This window comes from Pollicipes pollicipes, unplaced genomic scaffold (assembly GCF_011947565.3).
Source record: "Pollicipes pollicipes isolate AB1234 unplaced genomic scaffold, Ppol_2.1 Scaffold_1349;HRSCAF=1579_pilon_pilon_pilon, whole genome shotgun sequence".
Taxonomy (NCBI): domain Eukaryota; kingdom Metazoa; phylum Arthropoda; class Thecostraca; order Pollicipedomorpha; family Pollicipedidae; genus Pollicipes; species Pollicipes pollicipes.
The window spans coordinates 65,333-77,751 of NW_023595923.1; the positions used below are offsets into that span (position 1 = coordinate 65,333).

A 12,419-nucleotide genomic window follows, 5' to 3' on the forward strand; every position below is an offset into this window, starting at 1 on the left:
AATCCAGAAAGGAAAATTAGTGAACTCATTCTTAAAAAGTCAGCGACCAGGACCTTAACGTACAGGGCTCATCATGGTCATTCATGCGAATGTGATTAGTGCCTTCATGTGTGATCGTGCTAGCTTTAAATTGTTGTAATGTATCATATGTGTGAATATCTGCGTACAAACACATTACTATCATTACAACTTTACATGACAAGGTGTGGATGCTTACAACGATGTTTTACCGCTGAAGGGATCGGCCATCAAACAACTCATACGGCTCTTCTCATGAACTTTTCTGCCCAGATTATGTTGCATGCGTAGAGACTGCCAAGATAAGTACGTATACGGCATCAGTTTCGTAATGTGAAAAGATCCTAACGATGTACGGAAGAATGACGTTATCGCGTAGCCGCCAAGCAATATTCACTACTAAACACATCGACATCATTGAGAAGGTAACGTTAGTTCTAGCCAATTGTTTTTTGAGGATGTCGCTTGTCAGCGCTGATAACAGTTCGCGAACGCGGCGGTGGCGGCGGCCACGATGTTGATGTTTTTTGGTTACATTGAGCTGAGGGCTGCGAGCGTATGGGTTTGGATGCATGGTAGTGCTGGTCGGTTGATACGCACCAATCATGTCGGCCTACTTTACGCTGAGATGAGGAATAAGTATTGAGTCATGTCAGTTGGCTGCACCAGGCTATAGGGAAATGCAGTTTGTTCTAAGTCACCTAACAACCAAAATGTCTACGTTACCTAGCAAACAAAATAATGGCCATGTCTAGCGCGCAGCTGCTCGACACATATAGGTCAGTACGTCCGTTCTTTCCTGCCCGCTAATTGGTTTATCTTTTAGGATTGCATTTGTTCACACACAGCCATCGATGGGATCGTTATAAATACATAAATCAAAACTGTTGCAAAACCCAAATGCACATTTAGCAACCAGAATCAACCATAGATAATTGCCAAATTTCCCTCAGGAGTGTAATGAGAAAGCCGAAGACATTAGACACACGAAATTACTCGAGCGGGTAGGCATTTTGGGTCATTGAGGAGGCACCTGTGATCACAGGGTGGATGCCAAAATACGTCCTGGACATAGGTTGGTGAGAATTTTGAAAGTGAATCGATGGCTCACGGTGCGACAGATCTTTCATGCACCTTCATTTCGCTTGCTGGTTTTCAAGAGGTCAGGCTTGTCACAGTATTTTAGGAGAAAATCAATTCGGAGGCTTGAAAGTGCCAAAAACAAAGTGACAAAAACCACAAGACTGGAGGTCCTCCTTTAAGGACCAAGCCGCATAATGAAGGCCCTTCCATCATATCTTCCTTATCTGAGTCCTGCTCCCGTCCGCCGTCGGTGGCCACTGCCCTGGCCCGGATGTCTCCCGCATGGCTGACTGCGAATGGATCGTATGTCTACTTTGTTGCATACTTTGGGACTAGCGTTACTACTACATGGTGTGTGAAACAAGCGTTGGACACCTGCATCAGTATTTTTTCCGAATTATCTTCCCTCACACCACACCATCGCAGAAAAATAGCCTCCGGTAAGCTGTCTGCCTTAGGTATGAATTGGCCCAACGGACACTTCATTGCCCATCATGCAACGTATACGACTTGATCCGTTTTTGTTTGTGCTCAGGGGCGTAGCCAGAGCCTTGCCAAGGAAGAACACAAGGTTGACAAACGCCCATCTTATGGTGATCCCCTCAAAAAAGATCTTACTTGTTAACAAGTAAGATTTTTAGTAACAAGGATATAGCTTACTTGTTAACAAGTGACACGGTTTACTTCATTTTATTGTTACTTTTACTTTGTAACCAGGACAGAAACCAGGAGCTACCGTGAGCTCGACTCTGTTTGTATTTTGGGGTCAATAAACTGCAGAAATCAGGCGTTGAACGACTGCATGGAAGAAATCACCGTCACTCTTTATTTACAATGGTTAGTTGACTTTCTAAACCAATAGAATTCAGGAGCTTTCCCAGTTTTTACCTTGGTTCTACAGACATTGAGGACATCGCGAAGGTAGATTGTAGATCGATATGTTTGATCCAAATTTGAAGAGGAAAATTTGATTGTAGATCGAGCGGAGAACAATGTGTATTAGCATGGCCAAGCCATGTTTTTCCGAAAAATGTTCAGCATTCAGTCAGAATCGATTAGTGATTCAATTTATGCAACGTGTTTTTAACATGCACGCAGGCGAATCTTAGCAACAAAAACCTTGACACCGGGCGTTGCAGTCTCCGTAGTCAGCGGGGCTGTGGTCCAGTAGCTAATATGCAGCCTTGGCTCACCGATGGAAGAAAATGGTGACGCTTCTGAAATGGTTACCTTTAAACACTTTAATCAACTAGTAATACAAGTCATGCGACGCAATTTTGAGCATGCGCACTCGAAAATTTTAGAAACACGAGCCGTGACCCCAGGCGTTGCAGTCTCCGTAGGCTGCGCAATGTCGGCGTAACAGCTAATATTAAATTGTGGCCAACGGGCGGACGAAAATGACGACGCTTGTGAAAAAGTATTCTTGGACGCTTCATGACATCATATGTTGTATTTAGAAGGCAGCCTGAGCACATATTTCACGTGTGCGATTTTTATACTGATTAAAAGAACGGATGGGCCCCTAAAGCACCGCGAAGTGGGGCTGGAATCTGGTGGTTGAACTAGAAGAGTGAAGGTAATATATCTATTTTCGTGTTTTCGCAGCTAGTTATCTCCAGAAGGCACATTAACTCGGCGCCCGCTGTCTGGTGGCACTTTCAGTAGCCGAAACTTTTAGGTTTTACGGAAGTTGGAGCCCAGACCATCCTTGTCCTTGCTCTCGAGGTTGCGGGCGAGCATGTTTAAGCATTTGGATGTAATTTGTCTCAATAATGCATTTTGAAAAAGTGAACGTCGTCAGGTAAACATGGCATGACCTTGCTCGTTTTTTAAAAAAAAAAATCATTTCGACCCGCGCCATTCAACAGTAATGAGAGCCCCACTCTACTCAACAATAATGAGACCCCTTATTTCCTTCCGAGCAAGGGCTCCTTGAGTAGAACACCAGGGGTACATTATTGTTTCCTGTCAAGGGCTGGATAGCCATTCCGTCCCATCGCAAAGTGTCTTCTGGCTATCATTCTGGTGGCACGGGGCGGGATCTCCTGCTCGATCCGGAGGCCATTAGAAGGATATATCATAGCACATTGTTCCCATCCCTGACACGGGAGGCAATCTGCCCCCGTAGTTAGCCCCGGATCAGCACAGGGACCCTCAGTGACGCAGCAACATCCCTGATCACCGCAGGTAGTCCGATAGTTGCCACATAGACTCCAGTTCCGTGTTTTTCTGTGTTCTTCAGAGATATTGGGTTTTCCCTGACTGTAGATTTAGATGAAATCGGGTTTCTAATTTGTATTAACATAGCTAGCCCATGTTTGTCTTAAAATGCTCAAGATCCTGTCAGAACTAACTACCGATAAGAAAACTACGTAATGTGGTGTTGAACACTGTGTGCTCGCAAGTCACTAACAGCCTCGACACCCGACGTTGCAGTCTCCAGGCCGTGCGGCGTCGGCTTTGCGGCTGTAACACAAAGCGATGGGCAATGAGCAAACGAAAAAGATGACGCATCTTCAGATGGCTGGTGAACTAGGTAAATCAACATGCATGTTTAATGTGGTACAAAAGTAAGCCAGCTGCAACCTCAGTCTGAAAAGTCTGGCAGTTAACATTCCTGGCCTCCCACCTTGAAAAATGGGGGTCCACGACCCCCTGCCCCCCCCCCCTCCACCCTGTTCCTACGCCCATGCCTGCAACCCCTGGCGAACTATCATTAAGGGAAAACAAGTAAGTCTGCCTAATGCATTTTTCAGCTAACGGTAATAAGCTACTCTATGGTAAAAGCGTAACTTATAAATGGCAGGTCTAGGGGGCTCGAGAAAACCTTCCGCATCCACCCTACCTTATCCGAAAATGCGTCGTGGGCGTTGCTATAACCACGAGCTACTGCACTTACTTTGCCTCGCGGCCAAGTAAGGAATGGGCTTGGGCCGTGACGGCATAGACAACTCGGTAGCTACTTCATCCATCGACTGGGCTTACTCGAAGTAAGGAATGGGCTTCCATTTGGTCGTGAAGAACGGGGCTCTGGTTGTTATGCTGGCGGCTGACGGCCGGGGGGCGTTGGGCCCGTTCCCGTGCGCGGTTCGGGAAGGGTGGACGCATCCCCCAGACAGGTTGGTGCGTAGGGAGGACGGGACCTGGAAGTGTTTTCGTTCGCGTGCTGGGCGCACCGGTGAGTCTGCGTTGTGCGAAACCATTTCCGTTTCGTGCATTATGCTCTCGTGTGACAAGATTTCTTTTAGCTGATTTGGTGTGTTTGATACGACCGGTATACTCGCAGGGCCGTGCTGTGCCGTGCAGGCTGCCGTACACGCATGTTGAATAGAGGGCGAATATCCACCGAGTGTTGTGCATCTCTCCCCACCCAGTGGCGTGGAGATCTCCTCCCCTAGTTGAATGAACCTCAATTAAATGAGGTCGGTTTCCGTCATTGTGTAGAGCGTCATGCAAGGCTTATTATGTATAGGTAAGAAATCCCCGCCCCCCCCCCCCCCCGCCCATTGAAAAGGTCTTAGACGAAGCCCTGGACCTGAATGACTCCTTACATATGCGGTAATACGTTTGCGACATCTCGTCACCTGTTTTTCCGCATGTGCTTGCTTGCAATATGCGAGCGACGTACTATTGGTGTTTTCAGTTTACGCCCCTTTTGCGTGTTTTTCCAGCAGGATGAGGTTTGCTGTTGCAGATTTCGGGGGGAGCGAAGGGAAGAGCATCAGTTCCAGCCCTTGGTTAGAAGGAGAAACGCTTTACTGTTGTACTGCTGAGATGTTGCTGAGAACTGGGGCTGCTCTGCTCTGGAACGCTGCTTGAGGACTGCCTCTGGTCGCCCGAAAGCAGCGTGTCTGCCAGCAAGCTGGCATAACAATCAGACGCTTCCGTCAAAGACAACTGGGGCTGCTTAAAGTGATCATGCTTGGGAAAGCAGGTATTGTACCATATGGGTTTGTGATGTTCAGCTCGTACTTCGCGTACAATTCTGCCAAACTTACAGCGATGATTTCCTTACCACGATTATCGGTAACTCCACAAGATGAACGTTGCGAAGACAAACCCATTTTATCCATTTCGTTACTTTGAGCACCTCCCTGGGTAAACATTAGCAAACCAAGTTTTGGAACTGCGACATAAGAAATAAGTGGCAGAATTCTTTTTAAAAGTGGGCTAACAGTGCTTTCCCGGAGTTTGTTGTTTTATCATTCATTTCAGACATTTTTAACAAGTGCACCTTTTAATCAATGACGACTACTTTTGTTGCCATCAGCCGCAGACCATCCATCCACCGCAGCTACAAAAGACGAGTGCCGAAAACGACCCATACTCATCCTTTGATGAGTAAGTGGATCGGAAAGCAGCGGCTCTAAAAATGATCTATCGATACAATATTGTATTCCCGTGTAGACAGCTGACAGCTGCTACGCCCAGCCTCTCTAAAAATGACTGATAAGCTTATTACCATCATCCTGGCAAAATAAAATGCAACACACCAGCCCTTCCTCATCACATATAAGCGTTTCGCTTGATTACCCTCATAAATGGCACCAGTAAGAGTTTCATGTCGCTGCTAATGCGACCGCAGGAAGATATAACTCGAGTCGGGTTTCATGCAGAACTCCATGACCTCTCATTAATTTTTTTCCATACATGTACTCCGAGAAAGTGCATGCATGGAAGAGTGTGTCATCAGTAACAAAACCAAGTGAGACAAATACATTTTTTGGCACAGGAGTCCAAAAGTACACGGCATAGCAAAAGCTCTTTCCAAAAACTTAAATTCGTGAGGCTCGAGTCTATCGAAATATCGCCGAAAACCGAAGCCCGGCGTTGCAGGCACCCGAAGCTGGGCGGCGTCCGTCGCCGCAGGTAACACCAAGCCGTGGGCGGCAAGCGACACAAGATACCTTTGCGTATAGAAACGATGCTACCGAGCGCTTCTTAAGCCGTCGTACGAGAATGTCCCGGTTTAGGGTCTAATATGCGGATCAGACACTGCCCGATTGATTCTCATTTGGCGGAAACCTTATAACTCGTCGTACGAGCATGCTGGTTAGTATTGCTTTAGACTTTCACTTCTCTAAGACAACTCACGTGATGCAGAAGGTACAGCAGCTGCTGGTTGGTGCTCAGCTGCTGAATCAGGTCGACCGGCAGGTTTGGCACGGACCCCGACCTAGGCTTGAATGCCACAACGTCCCTCCCTCAGACCTCTCCGGCGCAGGTCTTGCCGATGGGCCCAGAAAAAAATTCGATCCCGCGGTCGTGCCGCCCAAGCTCAGCAGAAGATGGAGGAGGTTCAGCTTGCTGCCCGTGCAGCTGGCAGATGAACCAGCGTACGGGTGACTCGGTGGCCAGCTGAAACAGCCGGAGCACGTCGCCTATCTTTTCAGTGTTGACGGCCGTGCCATCGCAGCCGAACACATTGATGCGACCGTGGCACTGCGGGCTCACGGAGTGTAGCTCGTTGAATAAGTGCAGGGCGCGACCGAACTCGGACGTAAAATGAATCAAATAGCGGCTGCATGGCTCAGTGATCACAGCCACGTGTTTTTCGGCGGCATTCGTCTGGCTTCGTGTGGCTCATTCAGCTCCTGCCTCCGCGGCCGTCGGAGTAGAGGATGGTCAAACCTGACTCTTGGACTGCTTCAAAATTTTAACGAGCCGTCTCTTTTCTCGCCCTGTCTCTTACGGAGCAGATGGCCTTGGGATCTACGATATTTGACTTCAAATAACCAGCCCGTCTCCGCTGTATCGTTGAAAGGCGTTGATGATAGCAGCAGCGACCCGGTTCGAGCCAACGTAGCTGTCAGCCGCCAGAGCGGTGTTAGTCAGATCGTTAATGTTATAATCCGCAGCGATAGTGGTCTCAACCGGGACGAACGACTGGCGTCGTCGCCACCTTCTATCGTGTACGGAACCGTGTAAGAATCCGTGCTCTCGGCTGACTCGCCGGCGCTGAGACTACTTGGTCCCGGAGCAGGCTTGGGGTCAGCACTAGCAGTCGAGGCTGGTTCAATAGGCGGCTCGGGCTCGGCAGGGAGCGGGGAAAGCGACTCAGGTTCAGCAGCAGACACCGCCTCACATGCGGCCGAGCCACGACGCCCCTGGAATTGTTTGGTCATCCTTCGCACCTTGCGAGCCTCCCTAGCCACAATCGTATTCCGGTCATATTACCCTAGGGTAAGCTTCCGGTGCCTGCACGGGTCCTTCATGGCAACCTCCTCCTGATACACTGTGCAGGCAACTTGGCATGGAAAGCTGCACTGGGGCTTGCACTTGCATTTCGCGACATCAAGAAGCTTGTTGAATTTTGCGGTGGCGGCGTTACTGTGTTACTCTCTTTCTTTCTTTGATTTCTTGCTGATAGCTCTGTTGGGATGATTTCAACCCCTCTCGATCAATTTTGTTACGTGTTTTAGATCATGAACAGGGATGGCTTCGGTGGTCCACAGTACCTTTATTTCTATCGTCGGTCTTGAAGATGGTATAAGTGAGATTTCTCTTCGACTCGCTCAGCCACCTGATGTAGCTCAAGACTTCCCCGTTGTTTGCAGTTGGTGGTGGGACGGTGGAGCCGGGTGGCCTATCACAAATTGTTTTGTGCGCGACCGCGTAGCCTTCAGCATGCTTATGTAATTGTTTAAAAGAAAAGTTCCAGTGCCGGCAAAATAAAACTAATAAATCCATATGCCCCGCGCAAAGAGCGCACAAATTGCAAATCAACACCACAATGATGCCCTAGCAACAACAAACTTGAACACAACCCGGTCTGTTGCAGCATTTTAATGACTGCACAGCTTTAGTTTTGACCAAAACTTAATATTCTGCACTAAAAAGTCGACTTAAAAGCTATTTAGCAATGTTTTGCTGGCGCTCTTTATGTTATCTGATACTTAATCCACCAAGTACCAGTAGTGTGGCAAGTGGCAGCTTTGAGGCTTGTCGGAGGATCATCCCAGTGCGTAAAATAGGTGGCGCTAGTATCGAGTACGGTTTTCTTGGCCTATCAAAGCAAAACTGCTCTCGCCTCACGAATACCAACATTGGTACGGTGCGACAGACCTAAAAGATTATCATTAATCCGTGTGCCAAGGAAAAACTTTGTCTCAGATGATTCCAAGAGATTCACCCCTCGATGATACACCCTAATGCATAGTGCATTTGTGCACTGCTATTCGACATAAATGCTCTTATCATTTCAAACTCGGCAAACGACTTAACAAAAGATCAGTTCTTTCAGTACCACAATTGGTGTACATGACTGATCACTTACACTCAGGCCATGGGACAGTGATCTGAAGTACTGAATATCGCCATTTTCAGGGGCCATCCCGCGCAACACACCGCGTCGCGTTGTCTCCCGCAACAAAACGCGAGTATCTTGGAGAGCATGGCAATAAGGCTCACTGGGCGGTAGCTCGCTGGGGACTGTCGGTTACCTTTCTTAAAGATCGGGACTACCTCGTCATATCGGTGCAAGAGGATCTCTAACTGACGTGAGATCATGGGCGGAGGTTCTTTTGTCACCTACCTACATGTAAGGTGCCAGAGAACACCTATGTAGAAGCCAGTGAATGTTTGCATAGTTTGGCGAGCGCCACTTGGAGACGCTCGCGTTCCCCTCCTCCTACCCCAGGCACTCTGTGCGAGGGACGCGGCCGCGGTGGCGAGGAGAGTAGGTAGTAACGAGGAGAAGACTTGAAGAGCCGCCGGCGCAGGGACGGTCTCGCCGGCGGGACGAACTGTGGAGTGCCTGTGACGAGTGTCATACAGAAGTGGATTAATGGTCGTGCTGTGGGTACCTTAGGCGTGAGGCGAGACGCCCGAACAGTAGAACTTACATACACTTAATATGACCTTTGGACCGCTCCAGCCTTCCAGTTGGGCCCTTGATCTTTGGTCTCGAGAGACGCTTCAGACCTTTCTTCATGTCCCCTCGATTGCGGCACCTGGCCGACCCGGGGCGGGGCATCTCCAGGTACTTACCGACCCGGAATCCATTTTAGGTACTGTGGTCCCTGACTTTCACGGAAACCCCCATTGCGTCAGGGACCCCAAAAATTGCAAATAACGGGCCCCAGCTCTGTTCTTGCCTGAGAAATGGGTCTCTGCCCAGCCAGCATGTCCAACTGGGACCCATGTGGGTCCCAGATGGGCAGTCATATGGGGCCATCAAGGCTGCCCACTTCGGTCCCATGTGGGCATGTCATGAGCAACCAACTGGGTATCACATGGGCAGCCCACCTGGGGCCCGTATGAGGCAAAGCTGGGACCTACATGGGCCCGCCTGGGCTGCCCAGTTAAGACCCATTTCGGTCCCATGTGAGCATGTCATGGGCAACCAACTGAGCCTCACATTGGCAGCCCACCTGGGCTCATATGAAGCCAAGATGAAATCCACATGGGCCCGCATGGGCTGCTCAGTTGGGGCCCACGTAAGCAAGGCCACCTGGGCCCCACATGGGCAGCCCACCTGGTGCCCACGTGGGGTCTAACTGTGACCCACATGTGGCCCAACCGGGCTACTCAGTTGGAACCCACGTGGGTATGTTCAGCTTGGGCCCACATGGGTGTGCCCACCTGTGACCCATGTAACCAGCCCATACGGGACCCATATTTCTAACCCAGATGGGACCTTTCAACCACCCCAGATGGATGTCCTTTGGGCCTTATCGACCTGCCCTTTCATATTCCACCTGATTAATGGACCGCCGTAATTCCAGGCAGACCGCCTCATGTCATCAATAACGAGCCAGACCAACGTTTATTCACTATGTGTTTTACCGAAATTGACTCGACAACAGCATCATTGCACAAAACATGCACTTCCCTGTTATCATGTCCGATGCAATTACCCCTAAACCATTCAACGGATGCTATGCGTCGCCGTTGCCGCCGTTGTCAGTGCGATGTTTCCTGCCGTGGTCGCGGTCTCTCCCGGCGAAACCATTTTCCTGGTAACTATTTCATTTTGTTGCCGTAGACACCGTAGCGTGGTGTGCTGCGCGGGATGGCCCCTGAAAACGGCGATATTCAGTGCCTCGGATCACAGCCCCACGGCCTGAGTGCGCATGGTTTTCTCATGCACATAGATTTTGGTACTGAAAGAGCTGATGCTTCGTTCAGTCGTTTACCGAGGTCGATAATATTGAGAGCAGCTGTGTCAAGTAGCAGTGCAGAAATGGACTACACATGCACTCTCCCGGAATACTTGTGTGGGACACCTTTACGTGAGGCCACTTACATGGAGTACCTGCATGACCTGAGTTGTGTCTTTCTGCGGTCACAATAGCATGAAATTATTAATGGTGGCAGTTAGCAACGTGACCAAGCGAAACGTCTATATTTTATGAGGAAGAAGTAGAGCGTTGTAGGGTATTTTGCTAGGACGATCCCAACAAACTTATCGCTGTCATTACAAAGACTGGAGCATGATAACTGCCAACTGTCTATAGCAGAATACGATGTTGTCTCGATAGGTCTTTTTCGAGCTGCTGCTTTCCGATCCCCTCAGTCATTAACGGGTGAGTTTAGGTCGTTTGAGGCACTCGCCCTTTGCCCTCGCAATGGATGGCCTGCGGCTGATAGCAACAACGGTAGTGGTCAGTTATCAATAGGTGCACTTGATAACAATGTCTGAAATAAATAATAAAACAGCAAACTCAGGGCAAACACCGCCAGTCCACTTGGAAAAATAATGCTGTCCTATCTGTCCTAGTTACGGTTCCAAGCCCTCGTTTGTTGATGTTTGCCCGTGGAAGTGCTCAGAAAAAATGGAACAAATCAAATGAGTTTTCGCCATGTTCATCTTGTGGGATGGCCAATAGTCTTGGCAATGGAATCCTCGCCGTAAATTTTGCCAGGATTGCCCCTGAAGTATGAGCTGAACAGAACTCACCCATGTGGTGCAATCGGGTGCCGTCTAACCTAGGTTCAGCCAGACGGTGATGAGCCCCCCGTCGCGTGCTGGGCGCGATCGTTCACCGACACAGTCATGTTACTCTGTCTCTGAAAAGGAGGCCCTCAGTGCCGTCAACGCCCTGGAGCACTGGCGAGCGTACCTGTGGGGCCGCTTCTTCACCCTGAGGACGGACCACTCGGTGCTCACGACTCTGCTCACGCCGAAGTCGGCCAAACGCGCCGGCGCGCGGATCGTCAGACGGCAGGGACGTCTGCTGCCGTACTCGTACACGGTGGAGTACCGCCCCGGCCACAGCATCCCCGTCGCCGACACCCTGTCCCGCCTCCTGCTGTCGGATACGGCCGCCGCCGAGACTGATAGGGACGAAACCGTCGCCATTGTCACCGACGAGGCCGCCGACGTGATCACGAACGACGCCATCCGCGCCGCGTCCGCCGGCGATCCAGTCCTGGAGGAGCTGCGGTCGACCATCCGCACCGGCTGGCCAGACGCCGCGCGAAAGTGCACGCCACAGACACGCGAGTTCTACGCCGTGCGGCACGAGATGCTGGTCCATGAAGACGGCATCGTGCTGCAGGGTCCGGACCGCGCCATCGTCCTGGCCGCCCTGCGCACCAAGTACCTGGAGCTGGCCCAACGCGCGCACGAAAGCGTGGAGGCTCGGGTTGAAGGGCTTTATCACCAGTCTGGCAGAAATGAGCCGCTTCAGTTCCCTGAAAGCGTCGTCGGCCTCTTGGGTCCATTGGAAGATGGCGTCCTTCCCCAGCATGGCAGTGAGATACCTGACCCCTGATGAGTACTGGGGCACGAACCGGCTGAACCAGCCAGTTGTGCCCAGGAGGCTACGGAGCTCCTTCACGTTAGTGGGAGGCGGGGCCTCGACCACGGCCTTGGTGGCAGACAGGAGTGGGACCACTCCGGTCTGGGACAGATGATGTCCGCAGAACTCCACCTCCGTCTGGCTGAACGAGGACTTATACATGGTGACGGTGACGTTGGCCTGACGGAGGTGGTCCATCACGGTGACGTCGGCCTGACGGAGGCGGTCCATCGCGGTGACGTTGGCCTGACGGAGGCGGTCCATCGCGGTGATGTTGGCCTGACGGAGGTGGTCCATCGCGGTGACGTTGGCCTGACGGAGGCGGTCCATCGCGGTGACGTTGGCCTAACGGAGGCGGTCCATCGCAGTGACGTTGACCTGACGGAGGCGGTCCATCGCGGTGACGTTGGCCTGACGGAGGCGGTCCATCGCGGTGACGTTGGCTTGATGGAGGCGGTCCATCGCGGTGACGTTGGCCTGACGGAGGGGGTCCATCACGGTGACGTTGGCCTGACGGAGGCGGTCCATCGCGGTGACGTTGGCCTGACGGAGGGGGTCCATCGCGGTGAC

The 12,419-nt window shown here is 50.9% G+C and overlaps 1 protein-coding gene across 1 annotated transcript; it reads left to right on the forward strand.

Moving 5' to 3' along the window:
- Window positions 1–10,673: 10,673 nt before the first annotated feature.
- Window positions 10,674–12,033, forward strand: LOC119094438 (uncharacterized). The gene is made up of 3 exons (XM_037217531.1): window positions 10,674–10,709; window positions 11,100–11,681; window positions 11,974–12,033. Exons 1-3 carry the CDS (start codon window positions 10,674–10,676, stop codon window positions 12,031–12,033), a joined length of 678 nt encoding a protein of 225 aa, XP_037073426.1.
- Window positions 12,034–12,419: the final 386 nt, after the last annotated feature.

Excerpts from the sequence above, each read along its gene's own strand:
- LOC119094438 (XM_037217531.1), top strand. The coding sequence starts at position 10,674 with ATGGATGGCCTGCGGCTGATAGCAACAACGGTAGTG. Across the intron at positions 10,710-11,099 it reads TGATAGCAACAACGGTAGTG|TCATGTTACTCTGTCTCTGA; the intron begins GTCAGTTATCAA and ends TCACCGACACAG. Across the intron at positions 11,682-11,973 it reads CCCAACGCGCGCACGAAAGC|AACTCCACCTCCGTCTGGCT; the intron begins GTGGAGGCTCGG and ends TGATGTCCGCAG.